At 39.2% G+C, this 13,273-nt stretch overlaps 1 protein-coding gene across 1 annotated transcript; it reads left to right on the forward strand.

Annotated features, from left to right (window-relative positions):
- Positions 1 to 6,305: 6,305 nt before the first annotated feature.
- On the forward strand, positions 6,306 to 10,737 carry LOC141784132 (caspase activity and apoptosis inhibitor 1-like). The gene is made up of 6 exons (XM_074661858.1): positions 6,306 to 6,522; positions 8,264 to 8,458; positions 8,976 to 9,060; positions 9,148 to 9,205; positions 9,306 to 9,373; positions 9,502 to 10,737. The coding sequence occupies exons 1-6, from the start codon at positions 6,418 to 6,420 to the stop codon at positions 9,972 to 9,974; spliced, it is 984 nt and encodes a 327-aa protein (XP_074517959.1). The 5' UTR covers positions 6,306 to 6,417; the 3' UTR covers positions 9,975 to 10,737.
- The last annotated feature ends 2,536 nt before the right edge of the window (positions 10,738 to 13,273 follow it).

Consider the following 13,273-nt stretch of genomic DNA (forward strand, 5'->3'; position numbering starts at 1 on the left):
GAGTGTTAGCAGAAATCTTGTAGCATTAGCTGATCCTTATGTAAAGCAGAAGTGAGCAAATGCTAGCATACTGTCATGTTAGCATGCTGACACGTTAACATAGCTGTATAAAATTGCACATACCTTTTGAAGTAGCACTTTTGGGAGCATGCTAACTCCTTGAGCCACTTAGCATTTAGCCAAACTGTGACTGTGCCTTGTTCTGGCATAGATGTCGCCCAAATTTACTCCTAAAATGATGTAGTACAACATGCTGACTGTTATGTCAAGAGTAGAATGTATTCTTTTACAGGTTGAATGGGCAGACTTGTAGCTTCAATTATAGGCTACTTCACATTTAGCACAAATAGCAAGTGTTAGCATCCAAACATAGTTAAATAAGAGGTAAAAATATGACATTTTTTGTTTGTTTTTATCAGTAAGAGTAATAGGTTAGTATGGTAGCTCTTTGCATGATTGTAGCAAAGTTAGCATGGCTTTGACTTTTGGTGTTTTCTTGGAATCCACCCTTCCCTCCTTTTTTAAAAAAAAAATCTGATTTGTTTTGGATTAAGACTTTGCATTACTGCATTAATGGATTTGCTATGACTCCCATTTTTGCTGTTTCCATTCTCTAACAAGTTTTGTCCTTTACTTCAGGCAACCTCTCCACCCTTCAGACTCTTCACAGAGTTCATCGAAGGTTAGTCTGACTTTGCCTGAGGAAGACAGCCAGGTGGTAAGCATAGTCCCAGACAATCCCCAAGCAAGCAGATAACAATGAACTCATCTTTCACCATTTCTGTTCCCTATTAAAAGAGGAATGTATGGGCCCAGCCTTTACTGAGCACTCTGGGAATGAACCAGTGCCCGAGGATTCTGCAGGGCTAAGGGTTGGCTCTTGAGGGCCAAAACCTGTCAGTTTCTCTCCCAATCTTAGCCCTCAATTACTGAATCAAAGGCGAGAGGAAAACCCAATCCCATCCAGTGCTTGGTCAGACAGGCTATCTTTCCCTGCTTGTTCGCTCTCTCTGACTCAAATGCACGCTGAGCACAGCTCTTGGGAAAGCTTGCAAGTGAGCTGCAGGTTGTGCTCAAAAAAAGCTTCAAAGTTCATTGCTCTTTCTTGGCAGGTGCACATATGGGGTGAGTTGCAGATATCTCCTTACCTTTTTTTTCCCCAAACACTCCTTTACATGAAGCCTAAGCAGCTCCCACATGAGTGTGTGCAGATGAGACATGTCAGAGTTGTTTTCATCCCACTTCCTCGACGTTATCTCCCTGCCTGTCCTATGAAGTAATACACTTTTTATCTTGTTATGCGCTAAACACAAAGCCTCGTAGCATTTGCAGTCACAGGCTTATGCCAGTAAAACCTGCTGCAGTGACAGCTGGGATATGAATATGACTGACATTACTCGGCTGGTTTATGTCAAATACACACTGGCTGTGAAAAAAAGGCTCTTTTTATTTTCCATGGTTGCACTTTAGATTTAAGATGGATATCCTCCAGATGATTTTTGCTCAGGGTGAAGGAATGAAGCGAGAATGTGCTACAACTCTCATGAGGAGAAAACTTCACCAAAAAAAGTGGTTTCAATCAAAGTAAGGCATTATAGTGCTCAGGAAATTTTTGGAGGGTGAAACAAGAAAATTATGAAATATGGTGTGCACACAAAGTCAAACACATTCCCACTTTGAGTTTGTCAAACATAGAAGCTTGGTCTGTGACCCCAACTGTCAGGGTATAAAGATGTAAGTCCCACTTGGGCAGTAATTGTTTTGTACACCAACTTCATATTTTATCATTTTCTTTCTCCTTCTTGCAGATTAGGACTTCATCCATGAAGGGCAAACTCAAAGTGGCTCCTACATCTTCGAAACTTCTTCATTGTTGATTAGACAACACTGTCTCACAAAATTTTAATCACACTGAGCCCTCAAAGCTGCTGCTCATTTGTCTTTCTCCAACAAGGCAGCACACTTTGAGCACTTAAACATGTCTAATTCAAACCTCAGTTGGCTCATGAATATTTTACCGTGGCCCCTGCTCGAGTGTTAACTGACTCGTGTGAGCAAAAAGACAACACAGACAGAGTGTTTCTCTTTTCCTGCGGTGCCTGTTTGAATCCCTCGGTTGAAAACACTCTCACTCAGCACTGACTGCTGCTCGTTGTGGGCTATCCTTTTCCTGGGAAACTGAGAGAAGCAATAAATGGATGTCTAATAGACATGTCTGAGTACTTGTGTACACAGGGCCTTGTTTTTGCAGCCCTCTAACAAGCTGCAGAGCTGCACCGTAGAGAAAAGCTGCTTAAGTGAGAACAATTGATATTTAAGTTAACGGCATGCTGAATAGGGGGAAGCAGGAGGGCTGTTGTGTTACGATCCTGTGCCAAACAGAGTGATTATAGTTCTTAAGTTGTTTAGTGCCATTATCCAGGGGTTTTATGTGGTTCTATTAGTCCCTGGATATTTAGTGTCCTTAAGGTTACCTTAAAGCATTTAATCTATTAAACCCAGCACAGGCTGCTGTGATGTTGCTTGAATGCATAAGGCTGCTGTTTCCTACTCAGGTCATGCTCAGGTTGGGAAGCTTGAAGTCTTTGTATTTGAAGCCTGCCATTACTTTTTTATGGCTCAGTCGTTGGCCACTTACACCAAACTGGTTGCATCTGCAGTGGTGTTTTTACCTTTTTAGATCCTTTGTGTTCCAAAGGTTGCATTGTTTACACGCGAGATCAGCTTTTAGCAGCCCATTGTATGTTGATGCTAACCGATGTTAGGACCAATGTCCCCTGAGAGCTGAGGAAAAGGTAGCAAAATTGACATGCTGATACTGTGGTGTGAGCTAAGAAGAGACCGATCGACTTGTTCTTTCATCCATTGTTATGGGAATGAAGCCAAAATTCCTCTATCACAGGGGCAGCCATTGGCAGCAGTTGTGCAACCAGAGTCTGCGCAGTAAAAACTGTGAGGGACTCTGGCTGAGAATCTAAGTGAAGTGACAATATATATATATATATATATATATATATATATATATATATATATATATATATATATATATATATATATATATATATATATATATATTCTTTCGAGAGTCCAATCACTTCTTGACTCTTCCTCCCTACCTGTTTAACAAACCCCTGAAAAAATTCACCAGAACAGCAGCTGTCAATCATCGCTAAACGTGACATAGCACCTTATTTGTAACCTCTTACAACTACTAAAAACTAAAATTTCTAGAAAAAAGGAGTGGAATTCAAGGCAGCTAAATGATATCTTCAAATTACCACAACATCCAAATGTAAGAGACATTTCTACAAGGCGTATTGATTTTTTAAAGTTTGACCACAGCCCATCTGGAATGACTGGAGAGACAGATTTTTTGTCCTATACTGCAGCCAGTCACTTGGGGAATCAGTTTTTTGTGGCGACCTCACTTCGAGCTGAACAAGATGACATCCACTTTTGTTTTTACAGTCTATGGTACTAACCCAGCACCAAAGGGGATACCGATAGAGTAGCATCATGGCTAACAGAGCTAACACTGGACGCAAATGCCACATTGGAAAGATTTCACCCATCGTGTAAACCTCAGTATATCAGCAAGTGATGAGTAATATCTAAAGTCTTCTCTCAATGGTACTTCAATCAATCGAGCCATGCCCTAGCTAATACATTCTAAGCATGGCACAAAAGAAGTGGATTCCTTGAAGGTAATTCAGGAGTTTTTCTGATAAGTAAAAAATAAGTTCTATCACAGTTGGATCAGAGGTTGTTATCCTTCACTGAAAGATCCCACTGTCAATAAGTGTGGATTTGTCAAGGACAGGTGTTGATTGAAGAGTTCACACATACACCACACAAACACTCTTTTTTTTTGGTAGGCTTCAAGATATTGTGTGTGTTTTCAAAAGCAGACATGATGGAATGAATTATCCTGCCAGGGGTGGATTAGGAGTGAGCAGTTTGTTAGTGTGCTGCAAGTCAAACTAATAAGGCCTGTTTTTTAACCATAACTTTGCACCAAAATTACATGTGTGTGCATTTATTCATGATCAGCTGTTGTAAATCATCATTTTCTCTTCACAAAACTCCAAAATATACTTTCACTGGAGATGGCATTGCTTCTCAGATTTAGCATACTCACATACACAGTGCTGTTGTTTTTCCTTCTCAACAACCAAATGCAACGTTGCCAGCTTCATCATTGCCCTTTTTTAACGAGGCGATATCCCGACACATGGGAGCAGATGTTGCAAGGAAAACACATTGTGACGTGACTGTGATCGATGCGCACCTCCCTCCACATCCAGCGCATAATTTGGCGGATGTCATCAGGATAACAACCTGCATTATGTGGAGACAGCTGTCGCCATGGCGCCTGGGCGGCCATCGCATTGGCTCCCGCCTTTTTTCAGAGAGAGGCGGAGAAGCCAATTAGAGTGATTTACAGCTTGTTTGTGTCGTCACCACCTTGAAACCTGTGTCCCGGTCCAGCCAAAGAAAATGCATGGCTACCTGGGCGGTAATAAGGAGGGCTGCAGAGTTGTTTACCAGACAAAAGTAACAAAGTCGGCTCCAGATGGGAGATCTTTCCAGTGTTTTGGTGTTTGTCCTGTAAGTAAAGTTAACAGGAGCTTGGGGAGATGTATGGACAGTTGCATCTGTGTGGTGTACTGTAGAGATGATTGATATTAAATCATGTCCTTTATCTCCTTTTTTTGGCAGCAGTTTTCCCCTTTACATCAATATTGTTGCACCTGACTTCCACAAACATCTCTGAGTGACATATCACGAACATAACTTCTTAATGAGGACACTCCTGTCTCATTCAAACATGAGAATCAGAATGATGTAAATTAGCAGCAGCTGTAGGTTCAAAGGTTGTCTTAGAAATGAAACAGATACCATGCATTTGATGAAGCGGCGAGGCAGATAAAACAATGAAACACAAGAGGACTCATGATTGACTGTCAGTAGTAATCCCGGCAAGCTTTGAAGTGTGAAATGATAATGGGATACAGTTTGAATGTTTGCACCTCTGACAACAGCTTGAGGTCACAAGAACAACAACACTCAGCATGAGAGAAAGGTGCAGAAGAAAGATTTAAAGTTAAGCAGGAATAAGATTCAAAGAAAATGATATAGTGGCACCTGATACTTTGAAAAAAAGATTTTTGCAACTTTGTTGTTTAATGTACAATTTAAAGAGATATGGTTTTAGTCTGGCGCTGCAGTTCCCTTTTAATCAAATAATATCAAGTCAAATTAAGTTCCTTTACTTAAAAACCTGATTATGAAAAGAATTAGATACATTATATTTTATGTTTGCTCATGTCTGACTAGTGGTGCAGTCAAGGTTATATTGTTGACTTTCAGAGCACGATCTGGACTTGCTCCAAAGTACATTCCTGATCTCTTCAGTCCACACATGCCCACTCATACCCTGAGGTTCTTAGCCAAGCTACTGCTCACCATTTCAATATCAAGGCTGTGGACCAAAGGTGACCTTTGACCTTTTTTGTCAGTGCTCCCACACTCTGGACTAACCTAGACTATGTCATTTTTTGATTAAATTCGCTTTTACAGGAGATGTTATCTGAGTGTGTTTTAACCATAGACTGTAAAATAAATGGATGTGATCTCCATGACATCACCTATCTGTTTCCGGAAGAGGTTTGGAGCAAATCATCAAGAGGGGCCATATTGGAAATAGGGTTGATTTGAGCCTCTCTGCTAGTGCTGCCTTCCAAACAACTCGAAGATCGGGATTTTGTGGGTAGAAAACTCTGACTCCTGACTGGGTGAAATCATAATCTTTTTATCTTCTAAACTGCCACATAAGAAAACCATTCATTCTCCATACAGTGCGTGCGTAGGAGAAATGAGCCATTCAGATGGGAGACATTTATTGTACCAGGCTTAAAAATATTGCTGGTTGTAGGTTGCTGTTGTAACCCTCGAGTTGCTTAATTTAGTCTTTTTTTCAATAGCACATGCAGGATATTTAATCTTTTGTCTTTTGTTGTTTTTAATTTTCTGATTTTTTTTTCTTTTGTTCTCCTTTTATCTGGTGGTGGTTTTTTGACCTTTTTATGTAGTCTGAGTCAACTCTGTAATTTCTGTGATTTTTTTTTAATTATTACTTTTCATTTTGTCCTCTATTCATTTTAAAGCAATATAAAAATAAAATGTATAATTATTATTATTATTTGTTGTAGTAGTAGTAGTAGAAGTAGTTGTAGTAAAATGTTGTTTACACAGAGATATACCGCATATGCCCAGTTGGTGGCGGTATTCATCAAGTCAAACTCAAACCGGCACGGAGCATTCTCCGTTTCCTGTGACGTACTTTCCTCCAGGAAGCCAGCAGAGCTCACAGGCACACAGGATTCCTAAAGAAAAGGACTGTGTTTTCATTTCAAAATGCTCAAGAAAAAGTCCAGCAGCTCTGAGAAGAAAAGGAAACACTCTCAAAGTGAAGACCGACGTGACAACACGAAACGCAGGAGTACGGAGTCGAACCAGGAGGTAAGCTAACCATGCTAATGTTGCTATCAGGCTAATGTTGTGTTTACTTCAATGGTTTGTGCATTTGTTTTCTACTTCACTGACACAAAATAGTCCTGAAGTGTCTTCAGCAGTGTTTTGTTTCATTTTTGATGTTTGAATCCTCAAGATAAACTGTTGACGTATTAGTTTAGCGAAACAGAGTGTGGCTTAATATCACGACAGTGTCACTGTTAATACGGTAGACGATCCAAGTTGTCAGTATGCCGGTAGTATAATTAGACTCCAAACTGTTGAACTAAAAGAAATAACTAAATCCATGTCAGAAATAATAAAACAATTAAATAAATAAATGCGCAAGAGAGCTATGTCAAAGACAACACCAGAAAGGCTTTTCTTTCTTATTACATACAGAAAATATTTTTTTATTGGCTCTTAAAGTCTTCAGGTGGTGTAAATAGAATAAAATTAACTTTTTCTTATGTTTTGTGATCAAATGACTTAAATAAAATACAGGTTCAAAATCAATCATTTTGTGTTTTAGCTGGACCCAGGTTTTCCATTGCATGTCTTTAACACCATAAGGTCACATTTTATCGCTGTCCTTAACTTTCACATAATGTGAATGATATTTAAACAAGAATAAGGTGTAGAAAAACCTTACCTTATCAGGGCAGGGTGTCTGTGGGGTCTTAAAAAGTATCAAAAGTTGATAAATCAATTTTGGGAAAATTAAGGGCCTTAAAAAGTAAAAAAAAAAAAAGTCTTAATGTGGTTTTATGAGGTATTAAGTTTCATAAGTATTCAAGCTTTGACCCCCAAAATATCCATGAATATGTATTTTCCTCCTTGCAACACTGTCCCCTGATTGGGACGTTAAACATTCAGCCAATAAAGTTCTAGAATAGAAAAGAATAGAGTTACTTTATTGATCCCAAACAGGAAAATTGTTGTGTCAACAGCAGAAATCGATGAAGTCATTAGAAAAATACAAATATAAAAAAGAATGAAATAAAAAAAAAATACATAAAGACTCTAGTTACAATAAAATACAACAATAAGGATTGTGAGCGGTATAAACACCAGCTATAAATAACGTCATTTCTAGTTTCATAAAGAGAAATTAAATACAACATTAAAGCAAATCACACAATCTCCGACACATGTCCTAAATTTTAAAAATGATTAAATAATTTCTCATTTTCTTCAGCAAGTTGGCCTTGAATAACTGCTGTTTCTTGTTGTGAAACCTGCCTTTAGTTTCATTTGTTCTTTCAAGCTTTATTCCTCCTTAGCTTACATCATTTCTGTAAAAATGTAAACTAAAACTGTTTACAAGTCGATGCCAACAACAACTGAAAGTTGCAATAAAGTCTTAAAACTTTCCTAAAGGTTTTTGAAAAAGTCTTAAAAAGGTATTGAAATCAACCTCAGGATTTTAGCATATACCTTGCAGGGACCAAGGGCTTTGTGTGTTGGCTGGATGGACTCTCAGTAGTGTGGATGGATGGATTGACAGTTGTAGGGCTGGTTGTAACAGTAGGCTAAGTTTTCTTAAAGAATACAATTCCCATGTTTTTGCCTCTCTTCATTTTCCCTTGTTGTATGCCGTTTATTTTCTTGTTCTGTGCAAGTTGGGCTACTCTGGTGCCCAAGAAGTCACTCCCTTTTTATAAACACACACAACTTAGAGCAGTGAATCAGAAGCAAAGATCCCTTCTTTCAGAGGTATTCATGTTTCTTTTTGTTCTTTTCCCTGCAGCAGGACTCCAAAGATGAGCTGGCAGATGCAGAACTGGACAGGATCAGCAGTGACATCGAGGACGGGGGACTGGACCTCAGCCTGCCGTTCAAACCCATCACCGCCTACATCAGCGATAAGCAGGAGATGCTGGAGCAGTGCCTCCGCGTGCTGGGGGACAAGAAGCTTCGCAAAATGCTGCCAGATGAACTTAAGGTATTTGTGAAAGCACTATGTGATGAGACTGAACATTAAAGATCTTGAGCCTTGTTTTAAAAACTTTTAGCTTCACTTGTCAACAATGCACTGAAGCTTTGGTCTTCTATAAATTTTATTTTGAAGGATTCCTCTGCTGTAGTCCTAATGATGGCTTATGAATTCATAGCCAATTTATACACAGCACCATTTTGACCGAGAAAGCAGCAACACCTTGAGAAAGGTTTGTGTCATGAGCATGTTTGTTCCATCTTTTTAAAGCATTTATCCATTATTAAAGTGCACGTCGTCTCCGTTGCGCTTTCCAGGATCTCTCCAAAAACCGCTTTTGAGTTGAAAAGATAACAGCTGCGATCAGCCGCTCAATGGGTGTAGCTGTAAATAAGCTACAGATCTGTGAAAGCAAGGCTTAAATATGCCTATGTTGCAGAACTTTTGTTCGTTGGATTAAAAAAATGATCATACCTCACTGCTGTCTTTTTGAGCCTTGCATTATCAAACCTGTTATGGTTCATAGGACTGTAGCTCAGAGGAAATCAAGAAGCTGTGCTGGGAGCAACTGGAGCCAATCTCAGACCAGAATCTAATTCAGATCTTAACAGGTGAGACTTTTACACTGGTGCTCTTTGTCCACCACATTTAATACATAGATTAAAAAATGTCTTTCTCTAAAAATGATTCATGTTTAGGGGAAGAACTAACGTCAGGAAATGGTGACAAAAATACCAAGGAGAGCACGGAAAGCCAGTGAGTGAACATTTGTTTGACTTATTGATGTCAAAGTGTCACGATAACAGTAAAGTGATCTTTTTTTCTCACATTTTTTCATTTATTTCTTTTCCTCCAGGCAGGACAATAATGTGGACTCTACATCTTGCCTCAAAGAAACAGCAAAAACTGAGGACTCTAAACAAGGTATTTAGTCTGTAATACACAAAAAACACCCCCAGGAAGTGAATCAGAGACTTAAAAAAAAAAAACAAGAAAAAACGATGAAAGGAGCACAGTTTGTTAAAAACGTCTCGGCGTATTTGTCTTCACAGAAGGAGGTGGTTCAAGTGAGGAGAGTGACGTCCTCAGCATAAACGCAGACACTTACGACAGCGACATAGAGGGACCCAAAGAGGAGCAGACCACTAAAGCTGTGGATGGAGGAGTGAAAGTTGCAGACAGCAGCAGGGAAGGAGCCAACCCACCTGCAAATGCAAGAAAACCTGAACTTTCCACAGACTCTAGACCGGCAGAAGCCAAGAAAGACATCCAGAATGACATTGATAAAAGCGTTAGTGAGATTTTAGCGTTTTCATCCACTAACAAAGAACAGACCACGCCTTCACAGCATGCAGAGTCAAGCACATCTGTACAAAGTGGATCAGTTCCCGGTCGTGTGGCGACAGCGTGTCAGCCTTCGATTCAGCAGCTGGAGCTTCTGGAGTTGGAAATGAGGGCGAGAGCCATCAAGGCTTTGATGAAAGCGAGTGATGGGAAAAAAACTAATTTAACAAACTCAGTGTAGCTGGTTGTCGTTTTTCACATTTTTGTGTTTTAATGGTTTAGGGCCTGTGTCCACTGACAGCGTTCATTTGCAATGGCCTGGACGTTAGATCCGGAGCACTTTTCTCCCACACTGTTTAAAATATAAGCTTCTGTTTGAAGAATTAAAAGAAAAAAAAACAATAAGAAAGAAATCTAGTTTTAATGTTGGAAGGTCAGAATTTTGTCTTCTGAATATTTTTGTTGACATGACAAGTCCTGCCTGTCTGTATTTCAATTGGCTTTTAAGAGAGGAATGACACACATTTGCTCAGCAGCATTCTTAAAGCTGAGCCATTTACCTCTGATTATGCTTTGACAAAAAAAAGTAGAAACTGAAGGTGTTTTGAGCCAAACTGCCTTGTTTTTAGCAGCAGAAAAAAAAAATCTGTCAGTGTACACAGGCCCATATTCTCTCAGAAGTCCAGCTTCCATGCAGAGAAATGTCATTTTGTGATGGATTTGGACTGTTTTTTCTTTGTTTTCCTATTTTTTTTCAGTTATGAATGTATCATTCAAAACACGTTTGATTTTTGCTCCATATTGGAATGATATTACTGAATGTTTTGTGCATAATAAAAATGCAAAAACTTATGAATCCTGTCTGACCTGAGTCACACAGAGACATCAAGATGAAATCTCCTCTCTGGCCACTAGATGGCAGTGTTGACATGTCACAGCACAGCTCTGCTGCTGCTCCTCCTTGGCTCTGCAGAGGGAAGAATCTGGAGATTAATTTGCTCACATTACAGTCAAAATATTAAAGAAAAAGACTTTGAAAATGCTTTTTTTCTCTGGAGTGATTTTATTAAGTAAAACAGTTAACTAGAAAAGGCTACAACGTGTTTCAACAAGTCGATGCTGCAAGGTGTGAGGAGAAATGTTACTTTGTAGCTTAACTGAGTGGGAGGCAGCAGAGTTTTGGTTTCACTTACAGTTGACACACCTGCACTAGCTGGGATGAACACCTGGTTGAAGAATGCTGGGAGATCTTTCATCTTAGAAATGCTTTTAAGGTCTAAATATAGATATAGAAATAGAACATATAGATCTGAGATACAGTATAGTCATATACATTTGTGAGCGCTCCTCTTTCCTGTTTTGATCATTTACATGAAATTGCCCATTATGCTTTATATTGTAGGAGAGGCTTTCTATAATTTGTCCTGAAGCTGCTTTGTGTCTTGTTCGATAATTTTCCTCACTAACAGTCTTAGCTATTTATCCTACAGGAAGCGCTGATGTATATGATAAGCAGCCCTATGTATTTGCATATAAAAGGGTTATTTCGTGGACTCAAAGAGGCAGGGGAGGGATAAATGCATCATCTTTTATGCACTTATGTACAGGTGTCTTTGCACTCATTGATTATTTGAAAAGGAAAACGTCCACTTGAGTCTAAAAGGGGATAGAGCGATGCTTAAGTGCTCATGGCATCTATGATTGGTGAGTATTTATCTGTGACGTTTTGGTGCTATTAGAACGCCAATTACGGTTTGGTGCGAGCAGATAAAAGGCTTTTAAAGCAGACCTCGAAATGAATAGGCAGGAAATGGATTGTCAGACATTCTTCTCTCAAATATTGAGGTTTCTTGTTCCTATGAATGGCTGCCCTGTCATCAGAGTCAGAAATAATTCTGTGCTAAAGTTCTTGTTCTAACAGTTTATCTGTGTAATAGCTCTACCTGAGATGTTGTGTTTTTGAAGGCCTCATGCTCAGGTTCCAAAAATCCAAGAGCTGTTTGTTTGGCATTAAGAGTCTCTATGTAGTCATTTTCTGCTTACTGTGGCCAGTTGAATGTACAGTATGTGATGTCAGATTTTAACACTGTCGATTTCTGTAAATGTCTGATTATTTCCTCGCAATGTAAGACAAAAACAGTCTCCAGTTTCTACTTCAGCACAGTTTAAGACTTGCAAAGAAGTCAAACTCTCAAGACATATACATTGGAAAGACTACAGCAACTGTTTCTTTCTCAAAGGATTGTACTTCTGGCCTTTGAAGTCATTGCTCTGCAAGTATCTGTGCTTGCAAATAAGATCTACCATTAGGATAAAAGAGATCTGCATAAGCATATCAAACTATTATGCATACATGCAGCACTTACCTAGCACTCTTATGTGTGTGCTCATTCTCCCTTTTTGAAAACTTTGCCCTGCATGCTTTTCTTTTAGCATTTTGTGGGTGGGCATTGTCACCGTGGAAACCCGACTAATTGGCAACTACAGCACTGCCCTCATCTTCCTAATTCTCATCTTCCCTTGATGAAATCATATGTGCCTGAAGATAGCCCTGGTGGCTCCCCTCTTTGTTAGGAAAGTGGGTACAGTTGTTCATCAGCATCAGAATAACTTAGAGACTTTTCTCTGTTAATATTTCTTGACAAAGGGAAACTGATCTGCTTTCGGATATAAAAGCATGTGTATGAAAGGATAAGGGGCACCCATGTCTCTGTAGTTCTTACTGCCCTTTGTCCTGCACCGCTGTCACTGAACGAAAATACTATTTGCTCTAAACGTTTTGTATCAGATATTTTGTTCTTGTGATACTGTAAAGTTGAAAGTAAGTTTTAAGTTATTTGTCCCAACTTTTTCTGCCTTTACTCAGAGAAAACAGGAAAGTGAATATGGTGAGAGTGGGGCAGATTGAATTTGAGCCCAGAGGCATTACTTAGCCAGATTTCCAAAGAAGGATGGGCCACAAAACACCTTCCAGAATCAAAACTGTTTAAAATGACATATTTTGTCCATTATTAAACAATTATAAGCAATGTTGTATATGTACATGAAAAAATTGATCTGTTTAAGGTTTTCTTTTATAATGCCATTCAACCCCTGTGGTGATTGAGCCAGGATGAAGATGGTGTAAGTTTCGCCAGATTAATTTTGGCAACGCAACAATATGAACAAATAGTTGACCTATGCTCCACCGATCAGCTTAATTAAATATTTTGGGCCTTGTTTTGGTTTGTTTTTGGGTTGGCCAATTCTCACAGCAGAGGGTCAATGCTCTTTGGCACTGCTATTTTTGGGGTTGTGACCTGAAAAGTCTGTAAAATTATGCAAATAGGTGATTAAAGAATGGATTACTAATAATAACTTTGGGCAAACAAGGAGATTTTCAAAGTTTTGTGTCCAGTGTTTTGGTCCTTTACAGAACCAGTGTGGCCTAGACTTACTCATTGTACTTGGGGGCAAAGTGCTCCATCTATGGTATTTTCTGCCAAGCAGTCCGGTTTGGATCAATACAGTTTGGTATGGGTTGGATCAGTAAAGCCTGAC

The sequence above is a fragment of the Halichoeres trimaculatus genome, unplaced genomic scaffold (genome assembly GCF_033239565.1).
Source record: "Halichoeres trimaculatus isolate MK-OKI-2021-1 unplaced genomic scaffold, fHalTri1.1 fHalTri1_scaffold_22, whole genome shotgun sequence".
Lineage (NCBI taxonomy): Eukaryota > Metazoa > Chordata > Actinopteri > Labriformes > Labridae > Halichoeres > Halichoeres trimaculatus.

Coding starts and splice junctions, on each gene's coding strand:
- LOC141784132 (XM_074661858.1), top strand. CDS start 6,418: ATGCTCAAGAAAAAGTCCAGCAGCTCTGAGAAGAAAAGGAAACACTCT. Junction 6,523..8,263: donor GTACGGAGTCGAACCAGGAG/GTAAGCTAACCA, acceptor TTTTCCCTGCAG/CAGGACTCCAAAGATGAGCT. Junction 9,374..9,501: donor AACTGAGGACTCTAAACAAG/GTATTTAGTCTG, acceptor TTGTCTTCACAG/AAGGAGGTGGTTCAAGTGAG.